This window comes from Chiloscyllium plagiosum, chromosome 39 (genome assembly GCF_004010195.1).
Source record: "Chiloscyllium plagiosum isolate BGI_BamShark_2017 chromosome 39, ASM401019v2, whole genome shotgun sequence".
Classification (NCBI taxonomy): Eukaryota; Metazoa; Chordata; class Chondrichthyes; order Orectolobiformes; family Hemiscylliidae; genus Chiloscyllium; species Chiloscyllium plagiosum.
This window is the reverse complement of record NC_057748.1, coordinates 17,801,619-17,822,566: the sequence shown is the minus strand read 5'-3', so window position 1 is coordinate 17,822,566 and position 20,948 is coordinate 17,801,619. Positions and strand designations below refer to the sequence as shown.

The following is a 20,948-nucleotide window of genomic DNA, read 5'->3' as shown; positions in this document are numbered from 1 at the left end:
ACAATGACTGAGGTCAGGCTAACCAGCCTATAGTTTCCCATCTTCCCTCTCCCTCCCTTTTAAAACCGATGTATTATAATTGTGATTTTCTAGTCCTCTGGGATCCTCCCTGACTTCAGTGATCCCTTAAAGATCACCACCAGTGCCTCCACAATCTCCTTAACGAGTTCCTTTAGAATGCTGGAGTGTAGTCCATCTAGTCTGATTTATCCAGCTTCAGAACTTTCACCTTCCTCAGCTCCTACTCCTCAGTGATGGCCACTACACTCACCTCTGCACCTTACTCAAAAGTTCTGGTATGCTGCTGGTGTCTTCCCCCTGACGGATGCAAAGTACCTATTCAAGGTAGTTCCTCTACTGTTTCTTTGTTCACCATTACTGCTTCTCCAACCTCATTTTCCAGTGGTCCAATATCCCTCTTGCCTGTCTCTTGACTTTATATCTCTTTAAAAAAAAAAGTTACTGCAGTCTTCTTTTATATTTCTAACTAGCTTATTCTTGTGTTCCATTTTCTCTCCCCTTGTAGTTCTTTTTTGTTGTCCTTTGCTGTTTTTAAAGGCTTCCCAATCCTCTGGTTTCTCATTTAACTTCATCACATTGTATGCTTTCTCTTTTGCTTTTACACTGCCCTGAATTCCCTTGTCAGCAATGGTTGCATCATCCTTTCCGGAATATGTTTCTTTTTCCTTGGAATGAATTTCTGCTGTGTCTCTTGAATTATCCTCAGGAACTTCTGCCATTGCTGCTCCACCATTTTCCCTGCTAAGCTCCCTTTCCAATTAACTCTGGCCAGCTCCTCCCTCTTGTCTTTGTAGTCACGTATTGTAAAGCTATTACATCTGAATCTGGCTTCTGCCTGTCTAACCGTAGGGGGAATTCTATCATATTATGGTCACAGCCCCCCGAGGACTTCCTTTACCTAAGCTCCCTAATCAAGTCTTGTCTCCATGCCATTACCAAATCTAGTGGGCTGTACCACAAACTGCTTCAAAATGACATCTCGTTGACATTCCATGAATTCCTTTTCTTGGGGGCCATAACCAATCTGATTTTTCCAGTCCACCTACATATTGAAGACCACATGATTATTATAGTATTCCCTTTCTCACATGCCTTTTCCATCTCCAGATTTATTTTCTTCTCTACGTCCTGACTATTTATAGGAGGCCTGTGCACATCACCTATCAGGGTTATTTTTCCTTTGCTTCACCCACACAGATTCTACACCTTCCAACTCTATATAACTTATTGTTGCCAACTTAATTTAATTTCTTACTAACCAGGCAAGCCCACCCCTCTGCCCATATGCCTGTCCTTTCTATAGAACACATATCCTTGGATATTTAATTCCCAGCCCTGATCCTCTTGCAGCCACGTTCTGTGATGCCCACAACATCATACCCGCCAATTTCCATCTGCACTACACTTACCTTGTTTTGTATATTGTGTGCATTTAAGTACAGCACTCTCAGTCCTGCATTGACTGCACTCCTTCTCATAGTTGTCCCATTATCTGTCATAACTGACCTTTGTATACTCTCTCTCCTATTACTTGTTCTGAAAACTTTAATAACCTTTCCTGAGGCCTCCCCTTCCTCGAACCTTTTCCATAATTTTCCAATCAACTGAACCTCCTCCTCACCTGACTATTCTATCCCTGACCTGCAACTACATTTCTTTTTCCTTCGTCCACCCCCCCTTCTTGAATGGCTCCCTGTACCACAGTACTATGGTCCGTTTACTGAACATCCCTACAGCCCCATTCTCATCCACAAAGAGAGCAAGAATATCAAACCTGTCAGACAAACTTAAGGGTTGAGGTTCCTTCAGACAACTTCCATGACCTCTCTACCTCCCTCGCTGGTAGTCGCACCTCCTGTCCCTCGACCACCTACTGAGTTTGAGGTAGTTAATCTAAAGGGTGTGACTGACTCCTGAAACACAGTAAGCAGATAACTCTCCCACTCCCTGATGTGACGCAGTGTTTAGAGCTCAGACTCCAGCTCACCAACTCTGAGCCAGAGTTCCTCGGGCAACCAACACATGCCACAGATGTGGTCCCTATGAACCGTAGTGGGGTCCACCAGTTCCCACATCATGCAGATACAACACATCACCTGGCCCTGTATCTTTGTTTTATTTACTTAATTTTTAATTTTATTTTTAAAGATTTCTCACTGTTTTTGTTTGAAACCTGGAAATATTTCCTCTATTTACCTTCAATATGAAAATAACCTACAATAGATAGTCAGTTTAGTAGCTACTACCAACTAATGAACTTACGGTTTTCCTGTGATGTCACTGTCTTTGTGCTGGGCCCCTCATCCTGGACTTCAATATATCCTGTAAAAAAGCACCTTTTCCCCTCACATTGAATTCCTACGCTGCCTCCACATTCCCCGGACTTCAACTCAGTCGAGCTGTGTGTCACTCTGGATGTGATCTCTCCTTCCTGATTGTGTGCAACCTCAACTTCTTTGCTCTGACCTAATAAACAGAAGTTCATCGTGCCTGGAGCTATTTTTATAAATTGGTTCTGCACTTTCTTCAGTGCAATCACATGCTCCCTATATTGTGGTGCCCAGAATTATGCATAATACCCAGCTGAAATCTAGTATGTTTGTCAAACAGGGTTTCACTTTCATAAAACCATGTTGACTTGTTTTAATCATACTATACTTTTGTAACTACTTTGTTAAGAATTCCTCCGTCATAGATCCCGATGCTGACTGGTGACTGACGTTAAACTTACTCATCTGTAGTTCTGTTCCCTCTCCCTCTCATCCTCCCTTTTCAAGTAGTGGTGTTACATTTGTTAACATTCAATTTGCTGGAATCGTTCCAGAATCTAGTCAGCAAATTGACTATCTCTGCATCTGTCTCTTTTAGATCTCTGGGATTTAGGAAATCGGGAACAGAGGGTCATGAACCTGTGAAGTTCTTTTGCCCCAGAGGGCTATAGAGGCTGGATTGTTAAGTATATTCAAGGCAGAGATAGACTTTTAATCAGTCAAGGGAAATCGAGGGTTATGGGGAAGAGGCAGAAAAATGGAGTGGAGGATGATCAGCTCAGCCACAATCCAATTGAATAGTAGAGCAGATTCAATGAGATGTATGGCCTACTTCTCCTCCTCTGTGTTATGGGATTTAGAGATTTGTCAGATTTTAATACCTCAAGTTTCCTCAATTATTTTTTTCTCTGTTGACATTAATTACCTGAATTACCTCACTGTTGTTAACTCCTTATTACCCTCTATTTCTGGTAACTGTGTCTTATTATTAGAACAGTCACAAAATATTTATCAATATCTCTACTGTTTCATCATTCTCATAATTTCCGCTGTGTCTGCTTATTTTAGTTATCCCTTTTTGGTATGGTTGTGAAACCTTGTACAATCTGTTTTTTCTATTTCTGGTTAGTTTACTCATAACCTTTTTTTCCCCTTGCTATCGACTTATTGGTGGCCCTTCACCGGTTTTTAAAACACTTCCATCCTAGATTTATTACTGTTCTTTCAGCACTGCAACCTCTTCTTTTAATTAAGTACTATTCTTAATCTACTTAGTACACCACAGAATAATCTCTGTGAGTTTGTGTTATAGAATTTATTTTTGTCAAACTTTTGAATTGTTTCTTTAAATATTTCTGCTATTTATGTAGTTATACCTGTCTATCTGATTCACCTTAACCAGCTCTCCCCACGTACTCTCATAATTGGCTTTTTTAAGATTCTTGTTTGCAATTGGAGTGTATCACTTTCAAATATGACATGGAATTGAATTGTATTATGATATTTCCCAGTGGATCTTTTGCGATGACATTGCTAAATAACTGGCCTCATTGCTCAATACTTGATCTAAACAATTTGGTTCCACAAACTATTGCTCTAGAAAACTGTCATGAAAGCATTTTCCAAACTCCTGTTCCAGACTACCTTTGCTAATTTATTTGGTCCAGTCGATATGAAGATTAAATCCCTCCACATCTGTTGCATGTGACCTTTACTAAAAATGTCAACTATTTCTTGTTTAATGCTCTCTCCTGCAGTATAGCGACTGTTAGGAGTTGAGATAGTGATTGAGGTGCTGAAGCCAGCCAGATCGGAAGTTGCACAGTTGGATTTCTGATCTGTGCTGGGTTAGCTGAAGGCAACTGAAACAACACGTAGAGGTGCTGATCTGACCTGTCTTCAACAAAACAAATAAGCCAAGTGTTCGACTCCCAATTCCAGAACCCTGAATACCTGGTGGAATGTACACTTTTGTGAATGATGGGATCAGACTTTTTCTGCAATGCATCCCACAGTTTGAATGGTATGGGACATCATTGTTGAAGCTCTCATGCAAGTAATGATCGCTGTGTGAACTATTGGAGACCAACAGACACCCACTGAAATACAGTCCATCATGGAAGCAGTGCTTCAGGGCTGGGGTGGTTGACAATTGACAAGGGTTTTCCTAAAACCAATACGATCGTCCATCTAGTAAAATGATAAAAACTTTTGTTCTATCCTTGACTACTGTCTCCTCCTCATTTTGTTTGGCAGGGTAAGCAATCCAACAGCCTGTCCTCCTTGAGCAGTTCCTCAACTTACCTCGGACTTGTGCGAGGAGACAATGGGTTGTCCTTGTCATCATCATCACCACTGACAAAGAACCCACTCAGTGACACACATGACCTGCGCCAGGCTTGCAACAGCTGCTTCATTAAAATAGGTAAAGGAACATTGCGGCTTGAATCAGGGACCTGGGTTCGATTCCAACTTTGGGCGACTGTCTGTGGGAAGTTTGCACATTTTTCCCCTTGTCTGCTGGTGGGTTTCCTCTGGCTGCTCTGGTTTCCTCCTACAGTCCCAAGGATGTGCAGGTTAGGTGGATTGACCAGGCTAAGTTGCCCATAGTTCCAAGGCTAGGTGGGTTAGCCATGGGAAATGCAGCGTTACAGGAATAATGGATCTGAGTGGAAGGCTGTTCAGAGAGTCGGTGTGGGCTCAGTTGGCTGAATGGCCTTTTCTCTACTGTAGGGATTCTGTGATCTGTGAATCTAAACAACTCCTCGTGGCTACTGTGCTCAAGGTGGTGAACTATCCTCTTGTCATTGTCTGCTATGGACAGGGTTCACGAGAACTTGACAATTAGGCGAAGGAATAAGATTCCTTGAACCATTCAGTAAGTTCATGGCGGATCTGATTGTGGCCTCAACTCCACTTTCCTGTTAAATGCAGCCATTTGAGCTGAGCAGCGGTCTTTTCTGACAATTTTGAGTGTTCGCCGCTCCTCGGACCAGGAGTGAAACCGGTCACAGCAGGGAAATCGAAGAGGTCTCTGTGAATACCAGTTTGCCAGCACCATCGACAGCATGTATCTAATGATAGGAAGATGACCATTTTCCTGGCTGTAAATGGGAGATCTTACAAGCTAGCTGTGCAACAGAGTGATGAGGTGTATGTATTTTTTTTGAAGCTATTGATTTGATCGTGTCATAGAAGAAGGTGTCGATTGGGCAGCTTTCTGGGGCTGGTAAAAGGGTCATTTCACTTTCGATTACTCAGAAGTCTCCCTTTGAGATTACTAGAGAGTAGTAGCAGGCAGAAACTGGCACAGTCTACATGAGTATGGAAAGTGAGTAGAGGATATTCTGGTTTAAGTCAACTGTCATAGCCAGATATGACTGTATTGACCTCAGTACTAGCTGTTCATGAGAGACTTGATTCCCTAGATGAAAACAGAGGACAAAATTGGCATCATGAAAGCAGCAAGGGTGTTAAAATTCAGTGAATGCATTGACTAGGAAGAGTGGTGGGGCAGCCAGGAACCAATCCCCATAAAAATAATTTGCTTATTCCAGTTTCTCTGTCATGACTCATGCCTAAGTGTTTTGTCCTCTTGTGTTTTGCTCTTTCAGGCATTAAAGCATTAGATTTTAATTATAACCCTGACCTGGATCACAAGTGTAAGAAGGATATATTGATTGGAAGATTGAAAAGTTCAGCAGACACACGGTGGAAGAAAATCAGGCCTCGGCCTACCAAGAATAATTATGGGGGACCGTATTACATTTGTAAAGGTGTGTGAAGGTGCACATTACTTTGTATCACTCATAAGTCAAACTACATGAAAGTTCCATAAAATGCAGTGGTCACTAATAAATCCAGCAGAGAATTCAGGAGAAATATCTTTATATTTAGTATGTGCAACTCACTACCACAAGAAGGGGTTGAGGTGCTTAATAGGTAATGACGCGGTTAGCACTGCTGCCTCACAGCACCAGCGTCCCAGGTTCGATTCCAACCTTGGGCAACTGTCTCTGTGGAGTTTGCACATTCTCCCCGTGTCTGCGTGGGCTTCCTCCGGATGCTCTGGTTTCCTCCCACAGTCTAAAGATGTTCAGGTCAGGTGAATTAGCCATGCTAAATTGCCCATAGTGATAGGTGCATTAGTCAGAGGGAAGTGGGTCTTGGTGGGTTACTCTTCGGAGGGTTGGTGTGGACTGGTTGGGCTGAAGGGCCTGTTTCCCCACTGTAGGGTATCTAATCTATGTGGAAAACTAGAGAGACACTCGGGAAGAAGCTCTTCTTTAGGGTGCACATATACAGAGGTTCACCAAGACAATTGCTGTTAAATGATGAGGCAGTGACCTAGTGGTATTATCACAGATAATTAATCCAAAAACTCAGCTAATGTTCTGGGGACCTGGGTTCATATTCTGCCATTGTAGATGGTGAAATTTGAATTCAATAAAAACCCTGGAATTAAAGGTCTGATGATTACCATGAAACCATTGTGGATTGTCAGATAAACCGATCTGGTTCACTAGTGTCCTTTAGGGAAGGAAACTGCAGTCTGAGCCTACATGTGACTCCAGACCCAAAGCAATGTTGTTGACTCTAAAATACCCTCTGGGCAGTTAGGAATGGGCAATAAATGCTGCCTGGCCAGAGATACCTACACCCCGTGAGTGAATAAAAAAATTCACATTGGTGGCCGATTGCAGGACCTGCCCGATTTCTGTTGTTGTTCTTTGAGGGCACTAACATTGCCTGAGATGACCTGAGGTGTGAGATGACCCCCTTATATTTCTTTTAATCTCCCTGTTCAGCCATATTTGAACTACCTCCGAGACAGGTGGGACTTTAATCTGGATACTACCACTGTGCCACAAGATCACAAGAAACTTGGAGTGGGATTCAGCTGGTGTCTTTGAAAATTTGATGACACTGAATCAAGACTCATCTGTATAAATCGAACATGAGGACAAGGTGTCAGCTTTGACTCTCCTGTCTCTGAGCTAGAAGTCCATTGGTTTAAGTCTCACAAAACCTAGGCTATGGGGAGATGATGACTTAGTTGGATTGTCACTAGATAACTAATCCAGAGACTTAGACATGTGCTCTATGTTCAGGTCCCTAGCGTGGTGGTTGGTGTAAATTAAATTCACTTTCTAAATTTGAAGTTGAAAGCTGGTTAATCTTGTTAATGATGATCATGAAACTGTCATTGATCTGTTTTATGACAGTCTGGCCCTTTAGGGAAGGAAATCTGCTGTCCTTGGCTGGTCTAGCATAAATGTGACTCCAGACCCAGCACAAAGTGGATGACCATCATATTCAGTTGGGTGGCACAATGGTTACCACTGCTGCCTCAAAGTACGAGGGACCTGGATTTGATTCAGCCTCGGGCAACTGTCTGTGTGAAGTTTGTACATTTTCCCCGTGACTGCATTGGTTTCCTCTGGGTGTTCTGATTTTCTCCCACAGTCCAAAGACGTGCAGGTTAGGTGGATTGGCCAAGCTAACAATTGCACTTTAATGTCCAGGGTCGTGCAGGTTTGGTTGGTTAGCCATGATAAAAAACAGTGTGTGGGGTTACAGAGATGGGCTGGATTTGAGTGGGATGCTCTTTGGAAGGTTGGTGCAGACTCAGTGGCCTGTTTCTGCATTGTAGGGATTCTATGATTCTGTGCATTATACCACACTAGATGGGCTGCAGCGGTTCAGAAGATTACCTTCTCAGGGTAACAGCTGCCACTAATGTTTACGTCCCATGAAAGATCAATAAAGAAAAATATTTCTGGTGAAGTACTGAGTGGGTGCTGGACTGTTGGAGATACATCTTTCAGATAAGCTGTTGAACTGGGTCCCCATCTGCCCACTTAGGTTGACATGGACCAGACCAAACCCCTCCACCCCCGCCTCAAAATATATTAAGAAGGTAGCTTTGACGGTAACTTTTTCTTATTTTAAATGTAAATGTGATGTGCTGTGCTCCGTTTGCAATTCAGTTGGTAAAACCACTTGATGTTAAGCGAAACCCAATTTATTCAAATATAATTATTCAAAATATGACAAAAGAAAGAGGAACTTGGAATAACTTAACTCTATCGAAAAACTTAACAGAATAATAGATTATTTTACTACTAGCCAGTAATTGTTCCAGTATAGTAACATCCCATAAATACACCCTTAGCTAAGGCAAATTCAGAAGACAGATTGTCTCACATGCAGTTCTCCAATCCAGAAGGAAAGAACATCAAAAAACAAAGGAATTCTGAGAGAGAGACAGAGAGAGAACTCCAGCTTCCAGCTGTAGCAAAGAGAGATGTGGCAACTTTTCACTTCATCAGGACTCCACCAGCAACTGCTGAAAGCTAAAGATCCTGGTTTTGTTGGAGTTTGACCACACCCATTCAGGCTGCTTCTATTGTTCCAATTTAAAAATAAAATCCAAGCATTCACAAGTTGTTGCAAAGGCCCATCTGATTCATTAATGTTCTTTAGAGAAATTTTCATCCTTATCCATTCTGGCCCAGATGAGAAACAGATCCACTGCAATGTGGTTGACCATTAATTGCCCTCTTGACAATAATGCTGGCTCAACCAGCGATGCTGACATCCCATGAATGATTTTTTAAAAGATCAGCAAGGTGATGGAGAGCAAGGAAAGGGACCAGGTTTAAAATGCAAGTGGTTTTTAATCATAAAGGTAACGTTTTTCATTTTATTTATCCACAGATATTGCAAGTAAAGAAGATTGCAAATATGGGGACCAGTGTACCTTTGCTTATTGCCAGGAGGAGATAGATGTTTGGACTTTGGAACGTAAAGGAGCCATAAACCGTGAGCTGCTCTTTGATCCCCTGGGGGGTGACACAAGAGGTGGCCTCACAGTAGCTAAACTGCTGAAGGAACATCTTGGCTGCTTCATGTTTCTTTGTGAGGTGAGATGGCCTAATGTACCCTGGATGTCCTGCAATGGCAGTGCCTCCTCAGATCAGGCCTGCAGCTGTCTCCACTTCATTGACACAGCAATGTTAAAATCCTCATCCTTACCACCAGGGCCTTACCCCTCCCAATTTAACTTCCTCCATCCCCAAAGTCTTCAAAGTTTTTGCACTCTTCAAATTCTGACGAATCTCAGATTTCAATCGCTCTAACATCAGGGCTAGGGAGACAAATCATGTGGGGATCCTGGTGCAATCCCTGCATCCAGCTCCCACTGCCTCCTTTCAACCCCAGGCAGCTTCTGTTGAGGGATTTTACAATGAGGTTTAGATACAATAGAACAATGCATCACAGAAAGATGGTACTCAGTAAGCCTGTGCAGATTATTTTGAAGAGAGATCAAGTCAGTTGTACAACCACCTCCTTGGTACCATACCTTTTAATTTTTCCTTCTAGTATAAGGAGTTACAAAGAGAGGCTAGAAAAACGTGAATTGTTTTCCCTGGAGCGGCAGAGGCTGAAGAAGACTTGATAGAAGTCTATAAAATTATGAGATGCATAGATAGGGTTAACAATCAGAATTTTTTTCCCAGCATTAAAATATCTAAAATTAGGGGGGCATGCATTTAAGGTGAGAAGGGAAATTCAAAGGAGCTGTGAGTGGGAGGAGTCTGTAACGTGCTGTCAGGGGTGGTGATAGAGGCACATAGATAGGGATACTTAAGAGACTTTTAGATAAGCACATGAAAATGCAAAGAATGGCGGTATATGGACTAAGGGAAGGCAGAAGGGATAAGTTTAATTTGGCATCATGTTCAGCACAGCATCATGGGCCGTCCTCCCATTTCCTTTTGAGTAACTCAGTATCGGGGAGGGAATGTGTTCCAAATTCTGTCCACCGTTTGTGTAAAAGTTTCATCTCATATCACCTCTTGTTCTTTTGCCAGTCAATTTAAATGAAGTTGAATCTGGGTCATCTGATAAGAGATCATTGAGCTGTTGGAAACAGTTTTTAATCATTCTATTTAAGCCCGTTGTGATTTTATCCATCTCCATCAAACTGCACCTTGGCTTCTTGGCTGTAAGGTGGTCAATGTTAGCTTTTCTGTAACCCATCATTCCTAGGGCTATTCCAGTATATCTCTTCTGACCTCTCTATAATCCTTATGCTGCTTCGAATCAGAAACCATAGTCACAGTGGAGTTGAACTATTTTATATAAGTTCAGCAAAACTTCTTCATTTTTGTGCTGTTAATGAAGTCCATTGAAAGCTCGGTTTCAGTACATCTAGCACCATGTACACACTCCTCTCTTTAGCCGTAATAGCTGCACTTTCTGCCACCAGGGCCCTACATTCTTGAATTCCTTTCTGAAACCTGCCCATCTCTCCCTATATCTTCTTTTAAGATACTCCTGAAAAATGTACCTTTTTGAATGATCATCTGTCTTGGTATCTTCATCAGGGTCTTCAAAATGTGGGCGGCACGGTGGCACAGTGGTTAGCACTGCTGCCTCACAGCGCCGGAGACCCGGGTTCAATTCCCTCCTCAGGCGACTGACTGTGTGGAGTTTGCACATTTTCCCCGTGTCTGCGTGGGTTTCCTCCGGGTGCTCCGGTTTCCTCCTACAATCCAAAGATGTGCAGGTCTGGTGAATTGGCCATGCTAAATTGCCCGTAGTGTTAGGTAAAGGGGTAAATGTAGGGGAATGGGTGGGTTGCGCTTCGGCGGGTCGGTGTGGACTTGTTGGGCCGAAGGGCCTGTTTCCACACTGTAATGTAATCTAATCTAATCTAAAATGTTCTTTATAGTTGGGGCTGTTCTAAGTATACTTTTCTAATGATCATTGGAAAGTCTGGAAATCCCAGGTTCAATCCCAGATCTCTGCTCCAAAACTAGGGAATCAGGATTGGTGCATGTTGTAGACCGCATACAAGGATCACATTGTATATTCAATCCAAGTTGCCTTTTTTGATTCTTGACCTTAACTTCAAGTCCTTAAACCAGTAGCTATCAAGTTTAAAGAGCACAACATTCTGCATCCTTCTCTCTTTTTTTCAAAATGGGTCATTCATATTACAGTGTGTGAATCGCTGCCTTTACTTTCTATTGCAGGAATGTTTTGACAGTAAGCCCAGGTTAATAAGCAAGAAGGCTAAGGATGGCACATCACTCTGCTCTAAACCAGACGCAAAGCACAACTTTGAAGATAATAAGTGAGTACAAAAGCAAATGGAAGGAGCTCCTGAATGCTCTTGTGGGTTCAGGTAGCCCATTTTTAAACTGTAGGGACTGGCAGGTCCCAGGTCCAAACCCTGGTTTGTGTTGAGCCATACGATGACAGTCAAGGCAGTAAACATTGCATAGAAAATAGATGCAGGAGTAGGCCATTTGGCCCTTCAAACCTGCTGTGTCATTCAATAAGATCATGGCTGATCATCCGACCCTGTTCCCGCTTTCTCCTCATATCCTTTGACCTCTTTAGCCCTAAGAATTATATCTGTCTCCTTCTTGAATATATTCAACTTTGGTTCCAACCTCATAGTTCGGGAACCCCACACCGCCCAATTCTACCTCCTTCCTAAGATCCACAAACCTAACTACCCCGGCCGACCCATCATCTCAGCCTGCTGCTGCCCAACCGTACTCATCTCCACCTACCTCAATTCTGTCCTATCCCCCCCCCAGTCCACGAACTTCCCACATACGTTTAGGACACCACCTACGCCGTTCTCCTCCTCCAAAACTTCCGTTTCCCCGGCCCCCAATGCCTCATCTTCACCATGGACATCCAGTCCCTCTACACCTCCATCTGCTATGACCAGGGCCTCCAAGCCCTCCCTTTCTTTCTCTCCCAACGTCCCCACCAGTACCCTTCCACTGACACTCTCATTTGTTTGGCTGAACTGGTCCTCACCCTTACCGATTTTCTCTTTCGAATCCTCCCACTTCCTCCAGACAAAAGGGGTAGCCAGTGGCACCCGCATGGACCCCAGCTATGCCTGACTCTTTGTCGGCCACGTAGAACAGTCCATCTTCTGTAGTTACACTGGCACCACTCCCCACCTTTTCCTCAGCTACATTGATGACTGCAAAGGTGCCACCTTGTGCTCCGACGAGGGGGTTGAGCAGTTCATCAATTTCACCAACACATTCCACTCTGACCTTAAATTCCCCTGGACCATCTCTGACACTTCCCTCCCCTTCCTGGACCACTCCATCTCCATCAGTGACGACCGACTCAACACTGGCATGTTTTCCAAACCCACCGACTCCCACAGCTACCTGGATTACACCGCCTCCCACCCTACCTCCTGCAAAAATCCATCACATGTTCCCAATTCCTCCGCCTCCGCCGTATCTGCTCCCAGGAGGACCAGTTCCACCACAGAACACACCAGATGGTCTCCTTTAAAGACCGTAATTTCCCCTCTCATGTGGTTGAAGATGTCCTCCATAGTATCACATCCACATCCCACACCTCCGCCTCAAACTCCACCCCTCCAACTGCAACAAGGACAGAACCCCCCTGGTCTTCACCTTCCACCCCACTAACCTCCATATACATCACACCATCCTCCACCATTTCTGCCACCTATAAACAGACCCCACCACCACAGTGATGTTTGCTTCCCCATCCCTATCCACTTTCCGTAAAGACCGTTCCCTCTGCAATTCTCGTCAGGTCGACACCCCTCACCAACCCACCCTCCCCTCCTGGCACCTTCCCCTGCCACTGCAGGAATTGCAAAACTTGCACCCACATTCCCTCTCACCTACATCCAAGGCCCCAAAGAGCCTTTGACATCCATCAGAGTTTTGCTTCCACTTCCACATGTCATCTACTGTATCCTTGCTCCCGATGCGGTCTCCTCTACATAACTTCCAGCTCAGCACCATCCTCATGACCTGTCCCACTTGTCAATCTTCCTTCCCACCTATCCGCTCCACCCTCCTCTCTGACCTATCACCTTTACCCCTTCCTCCATCCACCTATTGCACTCTCAGCTACCTTCTCCCCACTACCCCATTTATCTCTCCATCCCTGAGGCTTCCAGCCTCATTCCTGATGAAGGGCTCCTGCCCGAAACCTCGATTTTCCTGCTCCTCGGATGCTGCCTGACCTGCTGTGCTTTTCCAGCACCACTCTAATCTTGACTCTAATCTCCAGCATCTGCAGTACCCACTTTCGCCTATTCAACTTTAGTGTCAACCGCTTTCCGTGGCAGAGAATTCCACGGGCTAACCACTCTCTGAGTGAATAAATTTCTCCTCATCTCAACCTGAAATGGCTTATGCTGGATATTTAAACTGTGACCCCTGGTTCTGAACACCAGGTCATCAGGAACATTCATCCTGCCTTTACTCTGTCTAATCCTGTTAGAATTTTGTACGTTTCTATGACACCTGCCCTCATTCTTCAAAGCTCCAGTGAATTATAATCCTAACCAAGCCAGTCTCTTTCTGCATGCATCAGTCCTACCATGCCAGGAGTCAGTCTGGTAAATCTTTGTTGCACTGCCTCCAAAGCCACAACATCTTTCCTTGGATAAGGAAACTAAAATAGCACACTCATGTTGTGGCTGTACAGGACATTGGCTAGCTCACTTTTGGAATACTGCATTCACTGTTAGTCACCCTGCTTTAAGAAAATGTTGTTAAACTTGAAAGGGTGCAGAAAAGATTTAGAAGGATGTTGCTGAGGTTGGAGAGCTTGAGCTATCGGGAGAGGCTGAATAGGCTGGGACTACTTTCTCTGGAGTGTTAGAGGCTGAGGAGTGACCTTTATAAAGGTTTATAAAATCATGAGAGGCATGGATAGGGTGAAAAGCCAAGGTCTTTTTCCCAGGGTAGGGGAGTCCAAAACTAGAGGGCATCAGTTTAAGTGAGAGGGGAAAGATTTAAAAGGGACCTCAGGGGTAACGTTTTCACACAAAATCTGGTGTGTGTGTGGAATGAGCTGCAGGGGAGTCATTACAATTACAACATTTAAAAGGCATCTGGATGAGTACATGTATAGGAAAGGTTTAGAAGGATCTGGGCCAAATGCTGGCAAATGGGACAAGATTAATCTAAAATATCTGGTTGGCAGGGACGAGTTGGACTGAAGAGCTATACAGTTCTGTTACACTATGGTCTCACCAGGGCCCTGCACAGTTACAGAAGCTGGAATGCTGCATGTTTCATCAGTAACCACGAGTTAGGAGATGAAAAATTAAAGCGCTTTGCTGCTCCTTAACTCATTGGCACATGATAACACTGGAAGAAAACGCAATTGAGCTCTGGCACCATCTGTGATTGGATAGTTGGCTATTATTCACCATCCAAGTTAATGTACAGACTGATAAAAGTAGTGCAGCATAGAAGGATTTGGAGATGCCGGTGTTGGACTGGGGTGTACAAAGTTAAAAGTCACACAACACCAGGTTATAGTCCAACAGGTTTAATTGGAAGCACACTAGCTTTCAGAGTGCCACTCCTTCATCAGGTGATTGTGGGGTAACTAATTGTAAGGCACAGAATTTATAGCAAACATTTACAGTGTGATGTAACTGAAATTATACATTGAAAAATACCTTGATTGTTGAGTCTTTCATCTGTTCGAATACCATGATAGTTTCACTTCTTTCATGTGTAACATGAAACAGCATAGCCACAGCATAGAAAGAGGCCATTTGGTCCATTTGTTCTCTTTGAGGGAGATTTTCCAATTAGTTTCAGTCCCCTTCTCTTTCCCCGTACCCTGGCAGATCTTATCCTTTCAAGGAATTGTCCAAGTCTCACATGGATGTTGCCATTAAATGTGCTCTACATTCTATCAGGTAATGTGTACCAGATCATAACCACCCGTGTTTTTTCAAAAAATGTTTTAACGAGTCACCTCTGCGTTTTTGCAAATCAACTTAGTTTTTTATCCCCTGGTGACTGACCCTTCTGTGAGTGGAAATATTGTCTCCCTTTTAGCACTATTAAAACCCTTCAGAATGTTAAACATTACAACTTATTTTAACCTTCACTGCTCAAAGGAAAACAATCCAAGTTTCTTCAGTCTTTCCATAATTAAAGAACTGAAGTCACTCGTGCCTATTACCTTCTCAGTAAATCCCATCCGCAACCTTTCTAAGACCTAGATATCCTTCCAAAACTGAATGCAATATTAAGGAACCAACCCAGAGTGAGTTATAAAGGTGTGGCACAACTTTGATTTTGTATGCTGTTCCACCTGGCAGGCATTTCTTCTGGCTGAAAATATTGGTAGGTTTTTGTTTGGGTCAAAGTTATGGAATTAAGATAGGGAGGTGGGAGTTAAGATACAGAACTGACATGATCTAATCGAGTGATGAAACAGGCTGAAGAAGCTGAATGTAGGTCGAGAGTGTGATGCATAAGCCCTGATGATTCTCTTGCTCCTCGGATGCTGCCTGATCTGCTGTGCTTTTCCAGCATCACACCCTCGAATCTGATTTCCAGCATCTGCAGTCCTCACTTTCGCCTACTGAAGAAGCTGAATGGCCTATTCCTGTTCCTGTGTTCTTAAAAAGAGATGAAATTGCTTATAAATATTACCTTTTTTTTTAAAGTTCTGTTAGACAAGTGTACTAAGCATTACCAAATAATTGAGTGATGAAGTTAAACTGCCGATCAGACAAAATCTAATTAAATGACACAACAGGCTCAAGGGGCCCGATGGAACGAAATTAGTTTTGAATTAGGTCTGATGCTGAAACTTCACTATTCCCTGTGTGGTTTCAGGTGCTTGGTCCACATGCTGTGTGGCACAACCGTTAAGTACTCCAAGATCCGGCAGTACCAGGATCACTGCCTGTTTGATGTGTGCCGGCACGAAGTACGTTATGGGTGCCTACGGGAAGACACCTGTAACTTCGCTCACAGTCTCATTGAGCTCAAGGTCTGGGTGATGCAACAGTGTTCAGGTACTTTAAAGGAAAGCCAAAGTGTGTTTTCATTCCACCTATTTTGCGAGGGTTCAGTGTAGAGCGTAAAACTAGCATTCAGAAAAGGCGGTTCATTTTATTGGTCATCCCTACTTAGCACTGAAAATTTGCAAGTGCTTGCCCGCCAATTAGATTAGATTACTTACAGTGTGGAAACAGGCCCTTCGGCCCAACAAGTCCACACCGCCCCGCCGAAGAGCAACCCACCCCCCTACATTTACCCATTCACCTAACACAATTTAGCATGGCCAATCCACCTAACCTGCACATTTTTGATTGTGGGAGGAAACCAGAGCACCGGAGGAAACCCACGCAGACACGGGGAGAATGTGCAAACTCCACACAGTCAGTTGCCTGAGGCGGGAATTGAACCCGGGTCTCTAGCGCTGTGAGGCAGCAGTGCTAACCACTGTGCCACCGTGCCGTCCCGAATCTACACTTTCACTTTGCCAGTGGTAGTTGAACCCTGATTATCCTCCGTTTATTCACTTCATTTGTACACTAAGACTTTAAAGACACAAGGCTCTGAAACATTTCTCAATTTTTGCAGCAGAATATTACACCGTGCTGTAAATGTTATAGAATTTATTGTCACGTGTAATCAATTACAGAAGTACATGAATAAAGTGAAAAATGTATAATAGCAACATTCCCAGCAACATCTTAGAAACAAAGGTACCTAGATACGAAATCTTAGTACAAGGTAGAAAACTAAAGAAACAAAGTTAAAAGTTCAAAGGGGTTTCTTAAGTGTTTAGCCATGCTGAGTTTGCGCTCCCTACAAGGGCTCGATTTTCTCCACTTTGGCCTACTGTTTGGGAGACCTTGGGCTGCCTGTTCTCGCTGCTGCTGTAAATGTAAATAAGGGGCCTATGGTCTTCATGAGAATAACTTTTCCCTTGCAAACCCTACATCTCAGGTGGTTTGCAAGATCTAGGCTGAACCATGGGCAGTCTTTTGTTCCTGCAATTCTGGGATCCTCCATTTGGTAGATATTACCAGCTCTTCTCTCCCTAGGTGGCTTAAGCAAATGAGCAAACTGTCCTTAACCCACCAGACCAATGGTCGACAGCTCTGGCACCCAAAGCAGTAGCCAGGCATGAATGTAAGACATCAGATATAGAATGTACTGGAGTCTATTGCAAGCCAGCAGTGTACCAACTTCCCCTTGTTTTCAAATACTTCCATCATTCTTGCAAGGGATGTAGGCATCACTGACAAGACCAGTATTTGTTGCCAATCCCTAATGGTCCTTAAACCAAGTGACCTCCCTAACCATTTCAGGGAGCGATTTAAGAGTCAACCACATTGCTATGGTTCTTGAGTCACATGGAGACCAGACTGTGCAAGGACAGCAGAGTTCTTTTCTAAAGGACGTTAGTGATCCGGGTGGGTTTTTACAACAATTAACAATAGCTGTTATGGTCACCATCACTGAGGCTAACTTTACAATATCATAGAATCTCTACAGTGTGGAAGCAGGCCACTTGGCCCATCAAATCCACATTGACCCTCCAGAGACCATCTCACCCAGATTCACTGACCTACCCTGTAACCCTGCGTTTTCTATAGCCTGAACATCCCCGGATACTCTGGGCAATTTAGCATGTCCAGTTCTCCTAATCTGCACATCTGGGTCCTCCCATAGTCCAAAAAGGAAATCCACACAGATATGGGCAGAATGTGCAAACTCCACACAGTCACTCGAGGCTGGAATTGAACCTGGGTCCCTGGCACCATGAGGCAGCAATGCTGACCACTGAGCCACCATACCACCCTAATTTCTTGTGTATTAATTCAAACTTAATTCTATCTGCTGTCTTAGTGGGATCTGATCCAAAAACAATATCCTGAACCTCTATATTTTGAGTAGAGAGACATTACCATTACGCTATCGTCTCCCCCTAAGGGTGGGATTGAAGCTTTGCTGTGATGTCTTCCATGATAAAACAGCTGACCAATGTTCATTCAAAAGCATAATGTCACTGACAACTATGAATCTGAAGGAAAAACTGGATATGTTGGAAATGCTCAGGCAGCCTCTGTAGAGAGTGAGACAAAGGTGAACATTTCACAGGGACTGTTGATCAGAGGTTCTGTGTTGTTCCAGCCTGTTCAGTTTTTATACCGATGCTTTTGGATAGGAGTTCCATATTGAGACTGGCCACTCACACAAGATGCCAGAAGATCTTCAGTTTTCACCTTCCAGCTAATGAAGCTTCAGGATTCCATGCAGCATTGTAGTGAAATAAAACAGAAAATGCTAAGAAAATCCAGTAAGTCAATCTGCAGCTGTAGAGTGAAACAGAGTTAACACATCAGATGGGTAACCATTTACTGTTTTTGTTTCCGATTCCCAGCATCCACAGTATTTTGCTTTTGTCAGTATAGTAGCCCTGTTCTCCTGTGTTATCTTACAGAGATTACACACGAAGAGATTGTACGGGAGTCTGCACAGCACTGCTTGAATGTGGAAACCAGCGCAAATCGAGCCCAGGTACGCTGCAACCAATGACTCGGGTCAGAGGCATGAAGCATTTCCTGGCCTGTTTGTTCTTGAAAACAACTACATTTAATATGGTACAACTCACAGAAGCATTTTTAAACAAAATGTGACATTGAGAACTTAAGGAGATAGTTGGACTTGTAAGGCAAAGAAATAGGTTTAAGGAGCAACTTAAAGGAGGACAGAGAGAGAGAGAGAAAGGTTTCTGGTGGGAATTGCAGAACTTGAATACAAAGCAACTCAGTCGTCAGTGCCCCCATGTATTTGGAAAGGCAAGGACTGATGAGGGATAGTCAACATGGCTTTGTGCTTGGGAAATCATTGAGGTTTTTGAAGAAGTGGTAGACATGATTTTTATGGACTTCAGTAAGGTGTTGGACAAGGTTCGCCATGGGAGCCTGATTAGCAAGGTTAGATCTCATGGAATACAGGGAGAACTAGCCATTTACATACAGAACTGGCTCAAAGGTAGAAGACACAGGGTGATGATGGAGGATTACCTTTCAGGCTGGAGGCCTGTGACCAGTGGTGTGCCACAAGGATCGGTGCTGGGTCCACTGCTTTTCATCATTTATGTAAATGATTTGGATATGAACTTAGGAGGTATAGTTAGTAAGTTTGCAGATGACGCCAATATCGGAGGTGTAATGGACAGCAAAGAAGGTTACCTCAGAGTGCAATGGGATCTTGATCAGATAGGCCAGTGGGCTGAGAGGTGGCAGATAAAATTTAATTTAGATAAATGTGAGGTGCTGCATTTTGGAAAAGCAAATCAGAGTGGGACTTATACACTTAATGGTAAGGGCCTAGGGAGTGTTGCTGAACAAAAACACTTTGGCGATGCAGGTTCATAGTTCCTTGAAAGTAGAGTTACAGGTAGATAGGATAGTGAAGAAAGCGTTTGGTATGCTTTCCTTTATTGATCAGAGCATTGAGTATAGGAGTTAGGAGGTCATGTTGCAGCTGTACAGGATTTTGAGCAGGCTACTTTTAGAATATTGCATGCAGTTCTGGTCTCCTTCCTATCAGGAGGATGTTGTGAAACTTGAAAGGGTTCAGAAAAGATTGAAGGATGTTGCCAGGGTTGGACGATCTGAGCTATAGGGAGAGGTTGATTAGACTGGGGCTGTTTTCCCTGGAGCATTGAAGACTGAGGGGTGACCTTATAGAGGTTTATAAAATCATGAGGGGCATAGATAAGGTAAATAGACAAAGTCATTTCCTTGGGGTGGGGAAAGTCAAGAACTAGAGGGCATAAGTTTAGGATGAGAGGGGAAAGATATAAAAGGGACCTAGGGGACAATTTTTCACATAGAGAATGATGCATGTATGGAATGAGCTGCCAGAGGAAGTGGTGGAGGCTGGTACAATTATAACATTTAAAGACATCTGGATGGATATATGAATAGAAAGGGTTTAGAGGGATATCTAAAATGCTGGCAAATAGGACTAGATTAGGTTAGGATATCTGGTCAGCATGGATGAGTTGGACTGAAGGGTCTGTTTCTGTGCTGTACATCTCTATGACTAAATGAAAACTGGGGCATGCACAAGACCCACAAACTATTCATAAGATCCTAAAATAAGGTATGAGTGAAATCTGAGAATTGAGCGATTGTTGCTTGATAGTATCAAACTTGATTGTTGGAATATGCTTACTCGAAGCTATATATACTCGTATGCAAGGAGCTGTCCTTTGCAGGATGAAGGATTATGCCTGACCATTGTGCCTTTTTTTTAATTAACCAATAGAGTGATGGGTTACAGCTCCTTCCTGCAATTTCCATGGCAATACTTTGACCAATCAGTCAGCTTTCCAACCAGTCAGCACCCTTCATTTTGTACAGTATAAAATATTGCTCCCTTTGAAAGTTGGAATTCATGCATCTGTCCTGACCATTGCAAGAAAAAAGGTTCAACAGCATGTCTCTTTTTCTCATCAACTCAACAACAACATTTTATCAGTTCACAACTTGCTGATCCTCAGTCCCAGTACTCGGAATAACCAATTCTTAACTCCCCACTCCTTGCTCTATGACAATCTTCCACACAAGGGAATCGAGCAGTATCATCAATACCACATTCAAATGTTTGCAACATTTCTCCAGCTGCTGCTCAAACTATATGAAATAAATAAACCTACTTTGAAGAAGCTGAATATTAATTCATATTCATTGACCTTGTGAAATCTGGTTTGGGATTTATATAAGCGATTAATTTTGCTGCTGTTTTCTGACACGTACATTTTGTATGGATTTTGCAAGGC

At 43.4% G+C, this 20,948-nt stretch overlaps 1 protein-coding gene across 2 annotated transcripts in view; it reads left to right on the top strand.

Annotated features, from left to right (window-relative positions):
• Nucleotides 1-20,948, top strand: part of zc3h7bb (zinc finger CCCH-type containing 7Bb) — an 81,154-nt gene that overhangs the window by 33,796 nt on the left and 26,410 nt on the right. For both annotated transcript variants that reach the window (XM_043679891.1, XM_043679892.1), the window contains exons 12-17: nucleotides 4,548-4,716; nucleotides 5,906-6,067; nucleotides 9,012-9,217; nucleotides 11,336-11,436; nucleotides 15,974-16,155; nucleotides 18,597-18,673. In XM_043679891.1, the coding sequence (XP_043535826.1) occupies nucleotides 4,548-4,716; nucleotides 5,906-6,067; nucleotides 9,012-9,217; nucleotides 11,336-11,436; nucleotides 15,974-16,155; nucleotides 18,597-18,673 (897 nt within the window). The remainder of the gene's footprint in view (nucleotides 1-4,547; nucleotides 4,717-5,905; nucleotides 6,068-9,011; nucleotides 9,218-11,335; nucleotides 11,437-15,973; nucleotides 16,156-18,596; nucleotides 18,674-20,948) is intronic.